The sequence below is a fragment of the Lontra canadensis genome, unplaced genomic scaffold (assembly GCF_010015895.1).
Source record: "Lontra canadensis isolate GAN:19392208 unplaced genomic scaffold, GSC_riverotter_1.0 scaffold409, whole genome shotgun sequence".
In the NCBI taxonomy this organism is placed as follows: domain Eukaryota; kingdom Metazoa; phylum Chordata; class Mammalia; order Carnivora; family Mustelidae; genus Lontra; species Lontra canadensis.
In genome coordinates this window covers 81130-95774 of record NW_022631403.1, presented here as the reverse complement: position 1 = coordinate 95774, position 14645 = coordinate 81130, and the positions used below count along the sequence as shown (strand labels likewise).

Here is a 14645-nt window from a genome sequence, read left to right as displayed (position 1 = left end):
GCACAGAAACTGTGGGGACAGTCTTATGTCCAAAACTATTTTACTGAACCCTAAGCCATTGTGAAACAGGGCCGTAAATTTGAAGGTTAGGCAAACCCCAAGGGCATCAAAAGGTCAATCTGACCTTTAAGCACAACAGTCACTTCCCTATTCAGGAACCGAAGCAGACAAGTCACAGTAGATGTCCCATGTTTCTTGTGTTTTTAAAAAACTGTTTTTGCAGGGCACTTGGGTGGCTCAGTCGTTAAGCGTCTGCCTTTGGCTCAGGTCTTGATCCCAGGGTCCTGGGATCGAGCCCCACTCAGGGCTCCCTGCTAGGCAAGAAGTCTGTTTCTCCCTCTCCCAGTCCCTCTGTTTGTGTTCCCTCTCTGTGTCTCTGTCAAATAAATAAATAAAAACCTTAAAAAAAAACAAACAAAAAACTGTTTTTGTATAAGCAGCTGAAATGGAATTCCAGATTTTTAGAAGTCTAATCCTCTAACCACTGGCAGGGGACAACAGGCACAGAATCACCTAATTTCTGAGATGGAGACCAAATGTACAGCTTTCTTACATGATATACAGACAAGATTAATCCAATGTCACTATTTATAGCTTCTGATACAATCCTTTTAAGCTGGCCAGAGCAGACATCCCAATTTCTTAAACAAGGAACTGGAACTGAGAGGCTCAAACGGCCTTGCCCAAAGTTAGGTAAGTGACAGAGTTCCTCCTATAAGGTAGTTCTTCCCCCAAACAAGAGAAAATATCCCCCATCCTCCTTAGAGGACCTATAAACTGTAAGAGCACACTGCTAGATCAAAGCAACATTTCAAAAAAATACTAATGACAAAATATTTGAACTTAGAAATTCAATTTGCATTAACTAGTCATCCAGTCTGCCACAGGGGGAAAAAGTATTAAAAGTGTTTCATTAGAAACAAAGATTTGAAGGAAAAAAAAAAAAAAAAAAAAAAAAGAAACAAAGATTTGAATTACAGGCAAAATAAAACCATTTTCCAACTGTTTTGAGAAACAACTCATGCATTCCCCAGCAATGAAGTATCTGAAAATAGGCACCAACTTCCTATTTAGATAATTACTTAAGGGGGCGCCTGGGTGGCTCAGTGGGTTAAAGCCTCTGCCTTCGGCTCCGGTCATGATCTCAGGGTCCTGGGATGGAGCCCCGCATCGAGCCCCGCATCGCATTGGGCTCCCTGCTCAGCAGGGAGCCTGCTTCCCCCTCTCTCTCTGCCTGCCTCTCTGCCTACTTGTGATCTCTGTCTGTCAAATAAATAAAATCTTAAAAAAAAAAAAAAAAGATGAAATTCCACTATCTCCAGGTGGAACACGCTTTCTCTGACCATTTGTTTATATATGCCAATCACTCACCACCAAGCCCACAAATTTTCAGCACGTCCTGCTCAGTTTCACTTTACCTACAGTCTAAGATGGCCACGCTGAAGTAAGACAGCATGTTATAAAGGGATGTGGCATCAAGAGGCCTCAAAAACAAGGACTTAAATAAAAGGCATCATACCATTTTTCTCACCTGGCAATTCTATTTAACCTTTAGGGAAAGATGAATAAGGAAAGCACCACACCACAAAGCTTATTCCAACACAAGAAGAAATGCAAAGACAAAAAAATAACCTAGAATTTCTTCCTTTCATCTTAAGGACTGCCCATAGCCAGAAACACCTGGAAAACAGAATTATAATAACATGCCAGAACCAGAACTCAAACTGTAGCAGTAGATGCCCTTCTAACAATGCTGGGCTTCTTCAAGCACTGCTAGAGCACAGATGTTCCCTGGGCACATGCTGGTCAGAGAGAGAACCAGCAACATCTTTCGCACACACAATATCAACAGATACTGTTGTGTATCTGTGTGTTGATACTGTGTGTGTATCTCTCTCTCTCTCTCTGCCTCTCTCTCCCTGCCTCTCTGCCTACTTGTGATCTCTTGTCAAATGAATAAATAAAATCTTTAAAAAAAAAAAAAAAAAAAAAGCTCTCAACATATATCATAGTACTGCTCAACATGCAATGAAGGTCTCAAATGCAGTTATTAAAAGTGGAGACAAGGGCACCTGGCTGGTTCAGTCGGTAAAGCATGTGACTCTCGATCTCAGGGTTGTGAGTTCAAGCCCCACGATGGATGTAGAGCTTATTTAAAAAAAAAAAAAAATTAAATTAAAAATATTTTTTAGTTTAAGTAGTTAATTAAAAGTGGAGGCAAAGAAATGGAGCTAACCATAAAACAAAAGTCAAAGAAGAAAAAAAACATCAAAAACCTGAGAGAACAGGGGCACCTGGGTGGCTCAGTCCGTTGATCGTCTGCCTTGGGCTCAGGTCATGATCCTGGGGTCCTGGGATCAAGTCCGACATCAGACTCCCTGCCCAGCAGGGAGTCTGCTTCTCCCTCTCCTTTTGCCCCTTTCCCTGCTCCTTCTCTCTCTCAAATAAATAAATAAAATCTTAAAAACAACAACAAAAAAGAAACCCTGAGAGAACAAACCATTAGGGATGTGCTGAGAAGTGGCCTTGGGGGATGTGATCAAACACTGGGTCAAGGACGCTGGTAAAAAGGTAAGGCACCAGCACCCACCTCAGGCAGACCACTGGGGCTCCCAAGATAGCCTTGTCCCAGAGGACAACCACCAGTCCAACCTCTCTTCTGAGCAAGGAACCCCAAAGAGAAGGAAGTTAGCATTAAACAAGGAGAACAATTTCCTAATGAGGAGTCTGGAGACAGAGATTCCAAGTGGTGCCCAGGAAAATGCAAGGAGGGGGCTTTAAAAGGCAAACCAGTAGGTGTGGTCAAGTATTTCCCAGGTAAGCATGAATCTCGGCTAAATTAAAACCAACTCAGTAACTTTTCACTCCCCTCTTCTGTTGCAGTTATCAAAAAATGTACTAGGCCAGGAACACAACATAACTGAAAACTAAACAAACATCACCCTTTTTAGATCTACCAAATCAAGGCAGAAACAAGAACCAGCAGCAAGACTTTTTCCTCCCCTTTCCAAGAGAGGATACCAAAGTCTTGCCCTCCAACACGAGTAGCAAGAACCACACACTCTGTATTTTGCTGAATTCTGTCCACACTGAGAGACAACTCACTCTCCTCCACATCCTCCCAGCCAAACCAAAACGACTGAGCCTTAGACTTTTCAAAAGCACAAGAGCAATCAAAAGGGGCCCTCAGCGAGGCTTTTACCTCCAATCTGAACTTCCTGTGTGTTCCCTTTAGCAGCTATCAAAACCCTGGTAGAAGTGCCAACCTCTCCCCAGTCTGCAACACAAGCCATTTTCAGCTTGCCAGTTAAGTGTATAATCAGACAAAAACACAGAAGCACTGCCCTTTAAAGAGATCCCATCCCCTCCAAATCTCCCCCCTTGTAAATTGTATCTCAATATTCAATCGGAGCTATGAACAATTAGATTTACCACTACACTTAATGCTGCATGCACTGGTGACACTACCTTGCTAACTATACTGGTTCTATTTAAGGTATCTAATTAATCCTACAGCTGCAGTCCTGTTCTCCAAAGACTTCACTCTGAAAAAGAGGAAGGTGAGTATCTCTGCAGAACACTACCTCTTTTCTTTCAATCAGGTAAGAGTATGTTGCTACACTACCAAATTCCACAAACCACAACTCACCTTTCCTACAAGGTAAAAAAGGATGCATTTACTTTTAACAAAAACAGGACACAAAATAAAACCAGTTCTAACAATCTAACACATTTGCAGTAACAAGAACATTTATTTCCATTTTTTAAAAAATGAATGTCTCAGGGTGCCTGGGTGGCTCAGTTGTTGGGCGTCTGCCTGAGGCTCTGGTCATGACCCCCCAGGGTCCTGGGTTAGAGCCCAAGATCATCCTGCTCAGCGGGAGGCCTGCTTCTCCCTCTCCCACTTCCCCTGCTTGTGTTCCCTCTCTTGCTGTGTCTCCCTCTGTCAAATGAATGGATAGAATCTTTAAATTAAAAAAAAATTGAATGTCTCGCTCATTAAATCTTCTGAACAAAAGAAAACTAATAAATTATAAAAAACAATTTCAAATCAAGCAATCCATTTTGGGGATTATTTCAGAGTTCATTTTCTAAACCCATCTTCTATTTTGAAGCACTGTCAGCTTTAGTCCTAAAAAGAGAACATAAAACAGCACACAACAGCACCAAAAATTAAACAGAAAATCTAAAGGATGTTCATGTTTTTGTATGGCCTAGGCAAAGAGAGGCATACAAAAGCCACCAAAAATGGTGCCATCCCCACCTTCAAGAAAAATCAATTGCAACAAACAAATGGATAAACTGTAGCACCACACACAGGATAGAATGCTACTCAGAGCAAACAAACAAACAACGCTGGGATAGGGGAGAGGACCAAAATGGACACTGAGCTACTTATTAACACCTGCAGCATGAACTCCATGGATCAATCTCAGAAACTCGGGAAGTTCATGAAGCCAGGCACAAAAGACTGTGCCATAAGGATCTATTCATGACTTGATGGAAACAGGAAACCATACATTCAACAGTCACATCAGTGGTGCCAGGGGCTTGGGTTGGAGATGGATGCTCTATGCCGTCACAGTATATGTTGTCTGTCAAATTCAAGCTATGATTCTTAAAAGGGTGATCATACGGTATCCAAATTATACTCCAAGAAATGAGTCTCTAAAACAAATTTTAAGTATTACTCCAAATTCTCTGGATGAAACCAAGAGACAATCCAGAAATGCTGAAGACCCTCTAGAACTGATGGATGTTAATTTACTCAAGAGTCAAAATTTAAGGAACTCAGCTACATAAAATCAAAGTTGACCACCGGGGCACCATCTGTGTTTCCCGTTTCTCACAGGCCTAGACTATGAGTTCCTCCTTCCCTAAAATCAACATTCTATTCACTAGTTTCACTTTATGTTTTCAAATTACTAACCCAAAAAACTGCAAATTCCACCCACGATGTCTCACAATAATGTATTTTTCCTATAGAATGCCGCCATTATTTGCACATTCTTGGGCAAAAATAAGAATATGAGAAGGTGCTCCACAACTTGTTTTAACCTGTTTTGATCATTTTGAAATGCATTAAGTCCATTACTGTTATATGCAGCTTCTCCCAAGTTTGAAAGCATTTGATTTAATTACATTTTTACTAAGATTAACAGTCAAATTCAAATCCTTTCTCCACAGACACCCTGTCCCGGAGAAGCATCAAATCCAAATTCCCAAATCTTCAAAATCATTTGAGACACAAAATCTAAAGCCATGGTTACCGAGAGCACAATAAACAAGAACACTTACTTACATATCTTCACGTCATGGGGAGGGGTGAGGATTAGCTCAGAAAAAACACTACCATAAAACAAATCTATCAACGCAAACTCTGATCACGCATTTCCTGCCGACAATATACAATCAGATATGCGGTAGTTTTGAAAGCGAACACTTGACGTTGCTAGGAAGAGCAGTATGTTAATATGCACAGATTATTCCAATCAGCTCGTTTTCAGCGCACTTAAATGCTGCGAAAATACCTCGGTCTAAGCTGCCTAACTCAAGACTCTTTTCCGGGAAGTGCTCACCTCCCGTGGCACACCATAAACTCCCTTCTTCCCTGGGTGCCCTCGCCAGTGACAAGCAGCAGGCCTCGCTGGTCTCCCAGCTCAGGGCTTCTCCACCCCGCACGACCGACACTTGGGGCGGGGGAGCCTGCCCTGGGCCACGCAGGATATTCCGCAGCCCCCTCTTAGGGATGACATTCAAAACTGCCCCCAGTGTCAAACACGCCCGGAGGGAGGACCGGAGGGGGTCAAACGCCCCGGCTGAGATGCAGGCGTATAGACCATCCCGGGAGTTCTCAACCTACAAAGTACTCGGGGCACTTGGTGGCTGGACTCCGCAGCAGCAAAGACTCCGGCAGTCTGGATCCGGGGAAGGGTGTCCAATACCCTCGCAACGCCGGGCTCAAACCCTGACGCAGGCTGCCCTTCCCCTTAGCCAGCAATGCAGCAAGGTTATCTTTACCTTTATAGAGGTTGGTGACGGCGGTGGCTGCGTTTTGGAAGGGGACCCAGAGAGAAAGTCCTGGCTGCTGACACACTCGGTCTGAAAAAGCGGAGGGAAGAGAAAAAAAAAAAAAAACCACAAAAGACACAGAAAGAGACAGAGAGAGACACAGAGAGAGATGATGTTATTTGGGCGTCAGTCACTCCGGAACGGCCATATTAGGTTTCGCCATTTTGTTCCAGGGCTTCAGGATCCCACACTCAACTGCGAGGACGGCAGGAAAGGGGTCGCGGCGGGAGCAAGGGCGAGCCGCGGGGCCCAGAGGCGCAACCCCGGGACCGACCGCGGCCGAGGGAGGCGCCCCCTCCCAGTCCCCGCCCCGAGGCCGGCTTCGGGCACAATGGGCCGGCCCCGCCGCCTCCCTTCGCCATTTTGTGACCCCGGGCCCCTCCCCTCCCCTCCCTGCCGGGGGGCGCCAGCAGCCGGGCCTCAGCCGCAGGAGAGCCCCCGAGAGCGGCCCCAAACGGGAGCGCCCCCCGCGCCGGCCCCCCGCTCGGCCGCGGCCGCCCGCCGGGCCCGCCCCCCGCGCCGCCATCTTGTGGGGAGGGGGCGACCGGGCGGCGGGGGCGCGGAGGCCCGGCCCGGCCCGGCCGGCGGGTGGGCGGCCGCCCTCGGGGTTCTCCACCGACCCGCGGACCCCGAGGCGCGTCGGCGGCAGCGGTGGCGGCGGCGGGGCGGCGGCAGCGGCAAGATGGCGGCGGCGGGCCTCACCTTTGTAGAGCTGGGCCACGGCGGTGGCCGAGTTCTGGAAGAGGTGCCACAGCTTCTGCTGCTTGTGCTCGGGCTGCGCGGCGGCCGCCGCCTCCTCTTGCAGCTCGGGGGACAGCTGCTCGTCCTGCTCGGCCTCAGCCAGGCACTGCCGCTCCCACTTAGAGAACCAGTGCTCCGGCCCGTGCTCCTGGATCTCGGCCTCGCCCTCCTCCTTCCGCTCCTCCATCCTCCGCGGCCTCCCGCGGCCTCGCCGCCGCCGCCGCCGCGTCCTCCTCAGGCGGGGCCCCCGCGGGAGCGTCGTCGTCGAGCGGCCCGGCGGCGGGGCCCAGCGGCCGGCGGCGGCTCCTCGAGGCGGCCCAGGCCTCCTGCACCCCGACGGCTTGCGAGACCCGCCCCGCGGCCCCGCGCTGTCCGGGACGACCCCCGCCCCGGGCCTCCCCACCCCCGGGTCCCGCCGAAGGTCGCCGCGGTCTGGACGACCGCCGCCGCCCCTCGCCTTGCCGGCCTGAACCTGTCTACCGCCCACCCATGGCGCCGCGGCCCCCCTAGGGCCGCCGCCGCTGACCGCCGAGCCCTCCGCAAAGCCCGGCCTGCGCCGCCGAGCCAACCCCGAAGACTGAGGAACGTCGTCGTCGCCGCCGCCGTCGACGCCTCTGCGGCTGCTGGTCCCCGCCCTCCCCCGCCCACATGCTGACTGGGGAAGCACCGCCCACTCGGCCTCGGCTCCCCTGCCCGGTTGGGGCGCGCCCGCTCCGAGCGCCCTCATTGGTCGGATCCGACCGGTTCCGCGCGTCGGCCTCTGAACACAGCACCGTGATTGGCTTACCGTCCTGTCTGCCTGACGTAACCAATGGGCGGGGGGAAGGGAGCGTGTGTCAGGAAGGATGGAAAAGGAGGGGGTGGAGCTGACAGTGGTTGCGTCCAAGCCAACCAAAGGAAAAAAAAAAAAAAAGATAAAGATAAAAGGTACGCATGCGCCGTGGTTGCTTCCCCCCCACCCGCGGGCGTCGAGGGACAGTCACGTGACCCGGCCCAGCGACCGCGCCCCGCGGGGTCTTTTCAGGCGCTTTCCGGTAACAGGGGCCCCAGAATTAAGTCGGGCCACGGCGCCCTGGTGTCTGGGGTGGCAGTCCGCTTGCCCCAGCTCCTTGGGCTCCAAAACGGCTAGGGGCGTAGAGAAAGGATAAAACGTCCAAGTTGGCAGAGTGCGTCCTCCATCTGTTTATCTTAGAGTCCCATTTCTCGGATGGGCAAGTTGGGCTTCCGAGCCCCAAGAAAAACTTTCAAGTGGCGAGTCTAGCGGCCCTTCCTGCGGCCCGCTGCCCTTCGGGGAGTGCGTCCCGTGACGCGGCCATCCGCCCGATCCGGAGGCCGCCAGCCAAGCGGAGCGCAGGACGGGACGCCCCGGCTTAGGGTGGCGACCCCCAAGCTGTCCGGAGGAGCACACTCCGGGGCCACGTGTGCCCGTCTGCATCACGCGCCAGCCCCCGCCTCCCCCAGCCGGAACCCGCGTGGCCATGTGGGGTGGACTGCTCGGCCTCCCGTTAACCCGTGCCGCGCGGTGGCCCCGTCACCCCTGCGGCTCTGGGGCTCCCGGAAGGAGCCGCCACGCAAACGAGTGATGACCGCACAGAGGCAAAACCGGCCCTCCAGCTGCTGGCGGCGAGAGCAGGAGCCACCCAGGGCCTGCAGAAGCTGGCCGGGGTACCACCTCCCAGGAGCTACCACAGCGAGCTCCTGCAAAGTAAGGTGGCTTTAAAGCTGTCACTTCTGGACTCAAATGTGACCTCCTCGTTAAGGCCTACGAGTCCCTGTGGGACCTGAGCCCGCCTCCTCCGTGTTCATCTCACCCCATCCTCTGCTTGGCTCGTGCTGCCCAGTCACACTGGCCTTCTTTCTGTTTCCCCAGGACACCAAGCTCTTCTCTGCCTCAAGGCCTTTGCTCTCAGGGTACACACTCTCCCTCTAGAATCTTCCCCCTCAATTCTCAAGGCTCTGTTCAAATGGCCTATAAGCCCTTGTCATACCAGCCTTATTAAAGTAGAGCGTTCTACACTCCTGTTGCCTGGTTTTATTTTTTCATACCCTGAATCACTACCTGAAATGACCCTACTATTGATGTGTTTATTTATAACTCTCTTGTCACTAAAAAGTAACTTATCCTACGGCAGAACCTTGGCAGTCTTGTTCCTGGCTAAATCTTAAAAAGATTGGTAAAGGGGCGCCTGAGTGGCTCAGTGAGTTAAAGCCTCTGCCTTCGGCTCAGGTCGTGATCCTGGGGTCCTGGGGTCCTGGGGTCCTGGGATCGAGCCCCGCATCGGGCTCTCTGCTCAGCAGGGAGCCTGCTTCCACCTCTCTCTCTGCCTGCCAAATAAATAAATAAAATCTTAAAAAAATAGATTGGTAAATAGGATGTAGGAAGAAATGGGGTTAGAGGCCACCCCAGAAAGGACATGCCAGGCAATAGTAGGAGTTATGGGGGAACCCCCAGTTCTTCAGACAACCAGAGTGGGAGCTGCGGGCTGTGCACTTTGTCCATCCAGTATCAGAGGCACACAGCCTAGGCTTTACCAATTTTGTAAAGCACTACAAAAACACAATCTGTTGACTCTATAATATGAAAAGAAATATTTTTTTCAGGAGTGTGTGGATGGCTTAGTCCATTAAGTGTCTGCACGTTGCTCAGCCCGTGATCTCCAGGGCCTGGGATCAGCCCTGCATTGGGCTCCCTGATCAGCGGGGAACCTGCTTCTCTCTCTCTCTCTCTCTCTCTCTCTCCCCCTGCTCCTCTGCCCTTGTGCGCTCTCTCTCAAATAAATAAATCTGTAAAATCTAAAAATCTTTTTCAAAAAAAAGTTTTTTCACTAATGATTACAATAGAAAAACATCTGAAAATCTGTCACTTTTATGGAAAAAAAAGTTTAATCTGAGTGCATTTTCACAGCGATTTTTCTGAGAACTGCCATGGTCTTAAATGAGTCTCTCTCCTTCCTCCCTCTCGCTTTCTCTCCCTGTCTCCCCTACCCCGAGAAATGCACATACACACAGAGATGACTCTGGACACCAGTCTACAGGTCAGTTTCATTCTAAACTGCCCTTTATAAAACCTAAACAACACTATTAGACATCAATACCTGGTGGGTGCTCATGGTCAGGCTGTAACAGCTGAAGGATGAGGCTTATCAGTGGCCAATGTGAAAAGCAGCCTGTGCCTGAATACCATGAGGACAGAAAGTAAGATGTGTAAGGGGTATAAAATGGTACTTCCCATTGGTGGGAATCACAGAGGACCTCCTGGGGTAGGAAGGATTTTTGCTAGGCCATGAAGCATAGACAAGTTTCCTGAAAGGGAGAGGCCCCTCAGAGCAGAGGGGCGCATGGATTCAAAGGCACAGAGGTGGAAAAGGCTTAAAGAACCAGGAATAGAGGGGTGCCTGGGTAGCTCAGTGGGTTAAAGGCTCTGCCTTTGGCTCGTGTCATGATCCCAGGCTGCTGGGATCGAGCCCCACATCAGGCTCTCTGCTTGGCGGGGAGCCTGCTTCCCCTCTCTCTCTGCCTGCCTCTCTGCCTACTTGTGATTTCTGTCTGTCAAATAAATAAATAAAATCTTAAAAAAAAAAAAAGAAAAAACAGGAATAGGGAGTGCCTGGATGGCTCAGTGGGTTAAGCCTCTGCCTTCGGCTCAGGTCATGATCTCAGGATCCTGGGATTGAGCCCCGCATCAGGCTCTCTGCTCAGCGGGGAGCCTGCTTCCCCCTCTCTCTCTGCCTGCTTGTGATTTCTCTGTCAAATAAATAAATACAATCTTTAAAAAAAAAGAAAAAAAGAACCAGGAATAGGCTGCTCTTTCTGCTCATGGGTCCTGTCCCCGTGCTATAATAAAACCAACATTTTTGCATCCAAAAAAAAAAAAAAAAAAAAAAGAACCAGGAATAATCTGATTTGCATTTTCTTTCTTTCTCTCGGTGAGATAGTACTGCTTTGTTTGGCTTTCTAAATTTAATAAGTACTTCCTATCTGAGTGACCTTGGGCAAATTACTAAGACTCTGAGCATCATAAATGGAGTTGGTAATAGAAACTCCTCAGGTTTGCTTTCAGGATTAAATGTGAATAAATGAGAAAAGGACTGAGTGCCATACCAGTCCACAAAATTATTCAATAAAAACTAGCACTCTAGGGGCCTGAGAAAGTGCTCCTACATTAGCCTCCAACCTTGGAATTGGGAGGTCTGGACGAGCCACAATGCATATGACATCTCTCAGCTAAACTCTGGAAACTTCACATCAATTTGAAGTAATTAGCTTTTGATGACTTGAGAAAATGTGGATTGGTGTATACTTTCTTTTTTCTTTTTTTTTTTTTAAATAGGCTCCACACCCACCGTGGGTCTGGAACTCACAACCCCAAGATCGAGAGGCGCATGCTCCACTGCCTGAGGCAGGCCAGGCACCCCTGTACTTTCATTTTTAATATCTTTCCAGATGTTTAAGTATGTATATGTAAATACTTTTTTGCTGTTGTTAAAGATTTGAGAGAGAGAGAGAGAGACAGTGTACGCCTGCACGGGGAGGAGCAGAGGGAGAGAGAGAATCCTCAAGCACGCTCTCCACTGAAAGCAGAGCCCAATGCAGGCGAATCCCAGAACCCCGAGATCATAACCCCAGCTGAAATCAACAGCTGGACGCCCAACCAACAGAGCCACCCAGGCGCCCCACATAAACACTTTTAAACATAAAAGATGTATTACAGAGCGTGTTAGGAAACTGAGCTTTTATTTTCAATTTTATAATAGATCTTGGACATCTTTTCTAATTTCAACAAGACACAGGTGACCCTTGAATGATGCAGGGATTAAGCGTATGACCCTATGCACAGTAGAAAATTCATAGATGACTTTTTTTTTTAAAGATTTTTATTTATTTATTTGACAGAGATGGAAAGAGGGAACACAAGCAGGGGGAGTGGTAGAGGGAGAAGCAGGCTTCCTGCTAAGCAGGGAGCCCCATGTGGGGCTCAATCCCAGGGCCCTAGGATCATGACCTGAGCCAAAGGCAGACGTTTAATGACTGAGCCACCCAGGCACCCCCCATGTATGACTTTTGACACCCCTAAAACTTACTGCTAATAGTCTCCTGATGACTGGAAGCCTTATCTATAATATACAGTTGATTAACACAGATCATGTATGTTGTATGTACTATCTATCTACTATACTCTTACAATAAAGTAAGCTAGAGGAAAGAAAATGTGATTAAGAAAATCATAACGAAGAATAAATACTTTTATAGTACTGTAGCTATTGAAAAAATCCACATATAAGTGGACCCACACAGTTCAAACCCATGTTGCTCAAAGGTCAAGTATAGTTGGCTCTTTCCTCATTAGCAGTCACATTGTACCCCATGGTGTAGGCCCATGATAATGTATTTATCAGTTCACCACGAAAGAGCATTTGGCAGTGTTCAGGAACTTAGGACTACAGCAGTACTTAGGACGTACTCAGCGTTCCCATACATTCATCTTTGCCTTCCTTCAGTAACTTCTTTCGTATGCATTCCATGACGTAGAATCTTTCTGCTCTTGGTAAAGGCACTGTATTCTGTAGTCACTGGTCCTGTTATTATTAGTACCACAGGAGTACTCCATGTTTCAATTGAACAATTCCAATTACACAGAACAGAAAGTAAAAACGGGAAGTCATGCCACCTCCTCAATTCCAAACTCCAGAAGTAACCTATAACCTTTGGAAATGATGTCCACATTTATGTGTAACTATATACATGTATGTCTGTCTTTAAGGGAAAAAAGGTGATTGTTTTAAGAGTACTATCAAAACATTTTTCTCTTGCGGCACCTGGGTGGCTCAGTGGGTTAAATAAAGCCTCTGCCTTCAGCTCAGGTCATGATCCCAGAGTCCTGGGATTGAGTCCTAGGATGAGTCCTGGGATCAAGCCCCATTATCAGGCTCTCTGCTCAGCAGGGAGCCTGCTTCCTCCTTTCTCTCTGCCTGCTTCTCTGCCTACCTGTGATCTCCGTCTGTCAAATAAATAAATAAAATCTTAAAAAAAAATTTCTCTTAACATAATTTGAACATTGTTCCATGTCAGTACATAAATTCTTTTAAAATACTGTAAAATATTTCATTGCCTTGATTAAGTATTTAAGATTCCCTATGGATGGAAATGTAGGGTCTTTGGCGATTATAAATAATGCTGTAATGACCATCCTTGTATAAATGTGCTGTACTGAATATCCTTGCAAATGTGTACCCCCAGAAATAGTATTTTGCAGTCAAAAGGTAAAAGAATTAAATATTTTATGAGAGACTTCAAAAATGTCCTTCAGAAGGCAGAGTAATTGTCACTGCCTCCAAGAAGTACATAAATGCATTGTTTTTCCCATCTTGCTAATAGTATTTAAAAAAAAAAAACCCTCTGCACTTTGCTGATCAAATAAGCAAAAAATCGGTATCTCCTTATGGTTGTACTTTGATCTGTCCAGTTTCCCAGGCTGTCATTGGTTTTTTTTAATTTTGTTTATCCTTTTCCATCTTTCTCGCCCTGGAAATGTTTTAAATTGTTAAATCTTTGACTTTCTAGCTTCTGAGTTTTGCATCAGGCTTAGGAAGGCTTTCCACACTCCGAGATTATCTGTTAACATGATTGAATCAAAACTGAAATGGCAGCCCATCTTTTGCCTCCCCTACCGGACTACTGAGCATAAACGTCAAAAGAAATGCATGATACCACCAGCTTCTCGTGTTATATAATGCGTGCATTCATCACAGTAAGCAGTATTAAGCGGCCTCGTAGATTAATTGCTGCCAGAAAAGGTCAAAGTTAGGCTCAAGGACATGAGTCAAAAGACATGAGAAAAGTGAAATAACACTGTGAGCACAAAGGACCAATCAAAATAAGATAAAATCAAAGGCCTTTTATTTAACACTTAACAGCATATACCCTTATACAAGAGCAGTGTTTTTGTGTGTTTTAATATATACCCTGTTCCTGTTTGGGACAATGTTGACATACTAAATACACCCCGCCATGCTGCATTCAGCTCCCTACGGAGGATGAGATTCTTCGTCCAAGTAGATCTAGACGCTAAAGGTGGCCTGGCTTGTGCCGTTGAGGGTGGACCCACCACAGCATCTCACAGTCTGCATGCACAGAAACAACCTTCCGCCTCTTCAGGGAGATGGAGGAAGCAGAGTGGGACAGATGTATCTGATCCTTTTTTTCATAGCTTTCCTGGGGCACAAAAGGCAAGCTCATGATCAAATCTGCTTACAGCTTACCTCATTCGGTAAATTGAAGGGAGGCGTTTCTCCCTAAACTCTTTGTTTTCAATACAAACCCAGAAAACAAAGTTGAGTTTGGTTTTTTTTTTTAATCTTCTTCTTTTTTTTTTTTTTTAAAGATTTTTATTTATTTATTTGACAGAGAGATATCACAAGTAGGCAGAGAGGCAGGCAGAGAGAGAGGAAGGGAAGCAGGCTCCCTGCTGGGCAGAGAGCCCGATGCGGGGCTCGATCCCAGGACCCCGGGATCATGACCTGAGCCGAAGGCAGAGGCTTAACCCACTGAGCCACCCAGGCGCCCCAACAAAGTTGAGTTTTTTGAAAAAGATTTTTAACAAAAATTGGAAGCCTTATATGTTCTTCTTGCCTTGCTATGAAATGCAGTTTATCTCAGACAAGCAAATGCTATGCCTCTTAAAAAAGCAATAGAAAATACTGCTGGTCGGGGTGCCTGGGTGGCTCAGTGGATTAAAGCCTCTGCCTTCAACTCAGGTCACGATCCCAGAGTCCTGGGATCGAGCCCCACATGGAGCTCTCTGCTCAGCAGGGAGCCTGCTTCCCCTTCTCTCT

The 14645-nt window shown here is 47.7% G+C and overlaps 1 protein-coding gene across 1 annotated transcript; it reads right to left on the bottom strand.

Moving 5' to 3' along the window:
* Nucleotides 1-5842: 5842 nt before the first annotated feature.
* On the bottom strand, nucleotides 5843-7454 carry LOC116862951 (UPF0472 protein C16orf72 homolog). The gene is made up of 2 exons (XM_032850397.1): nucleotides 6775-7454; nucleotides 5843-6102 (listed from the first exon to the last, which is right to left on the bottom strand). The coding sequence occupies exons 1-2, from the start codon at nucleotides 6998-7000 to the stop codon at nucleotides 5855-5857; spliced, it is 474 nt and encodes a 157-aa protein (XP_032706288.1). The 5' UTR covers nucleotides 7001-7454; the 3' UTR covers nucleotides 5843-5854.
* Nucleotides 7455-14645: the final 7191 nt, after the last annotated feature.

Excerpts from the sequence above, each read along its gene's own strand:
- LOC116862951 (XM_032850397.1), bottom strand. The coding sequence starts at position 7,000 with ATGGAGGAGCGGAAGGAGGAGGGCGAGGCCGAGATCCAGGAGCACGGG. Across the intron at positions 6,103-6,774 it reads CGTGGCCCAGCTCTACAAAG|ACCGAGTGTGTCAGCAGCCA; the intron begins GTGAGGCCCGCC and ends CCGCTTTTTCAG.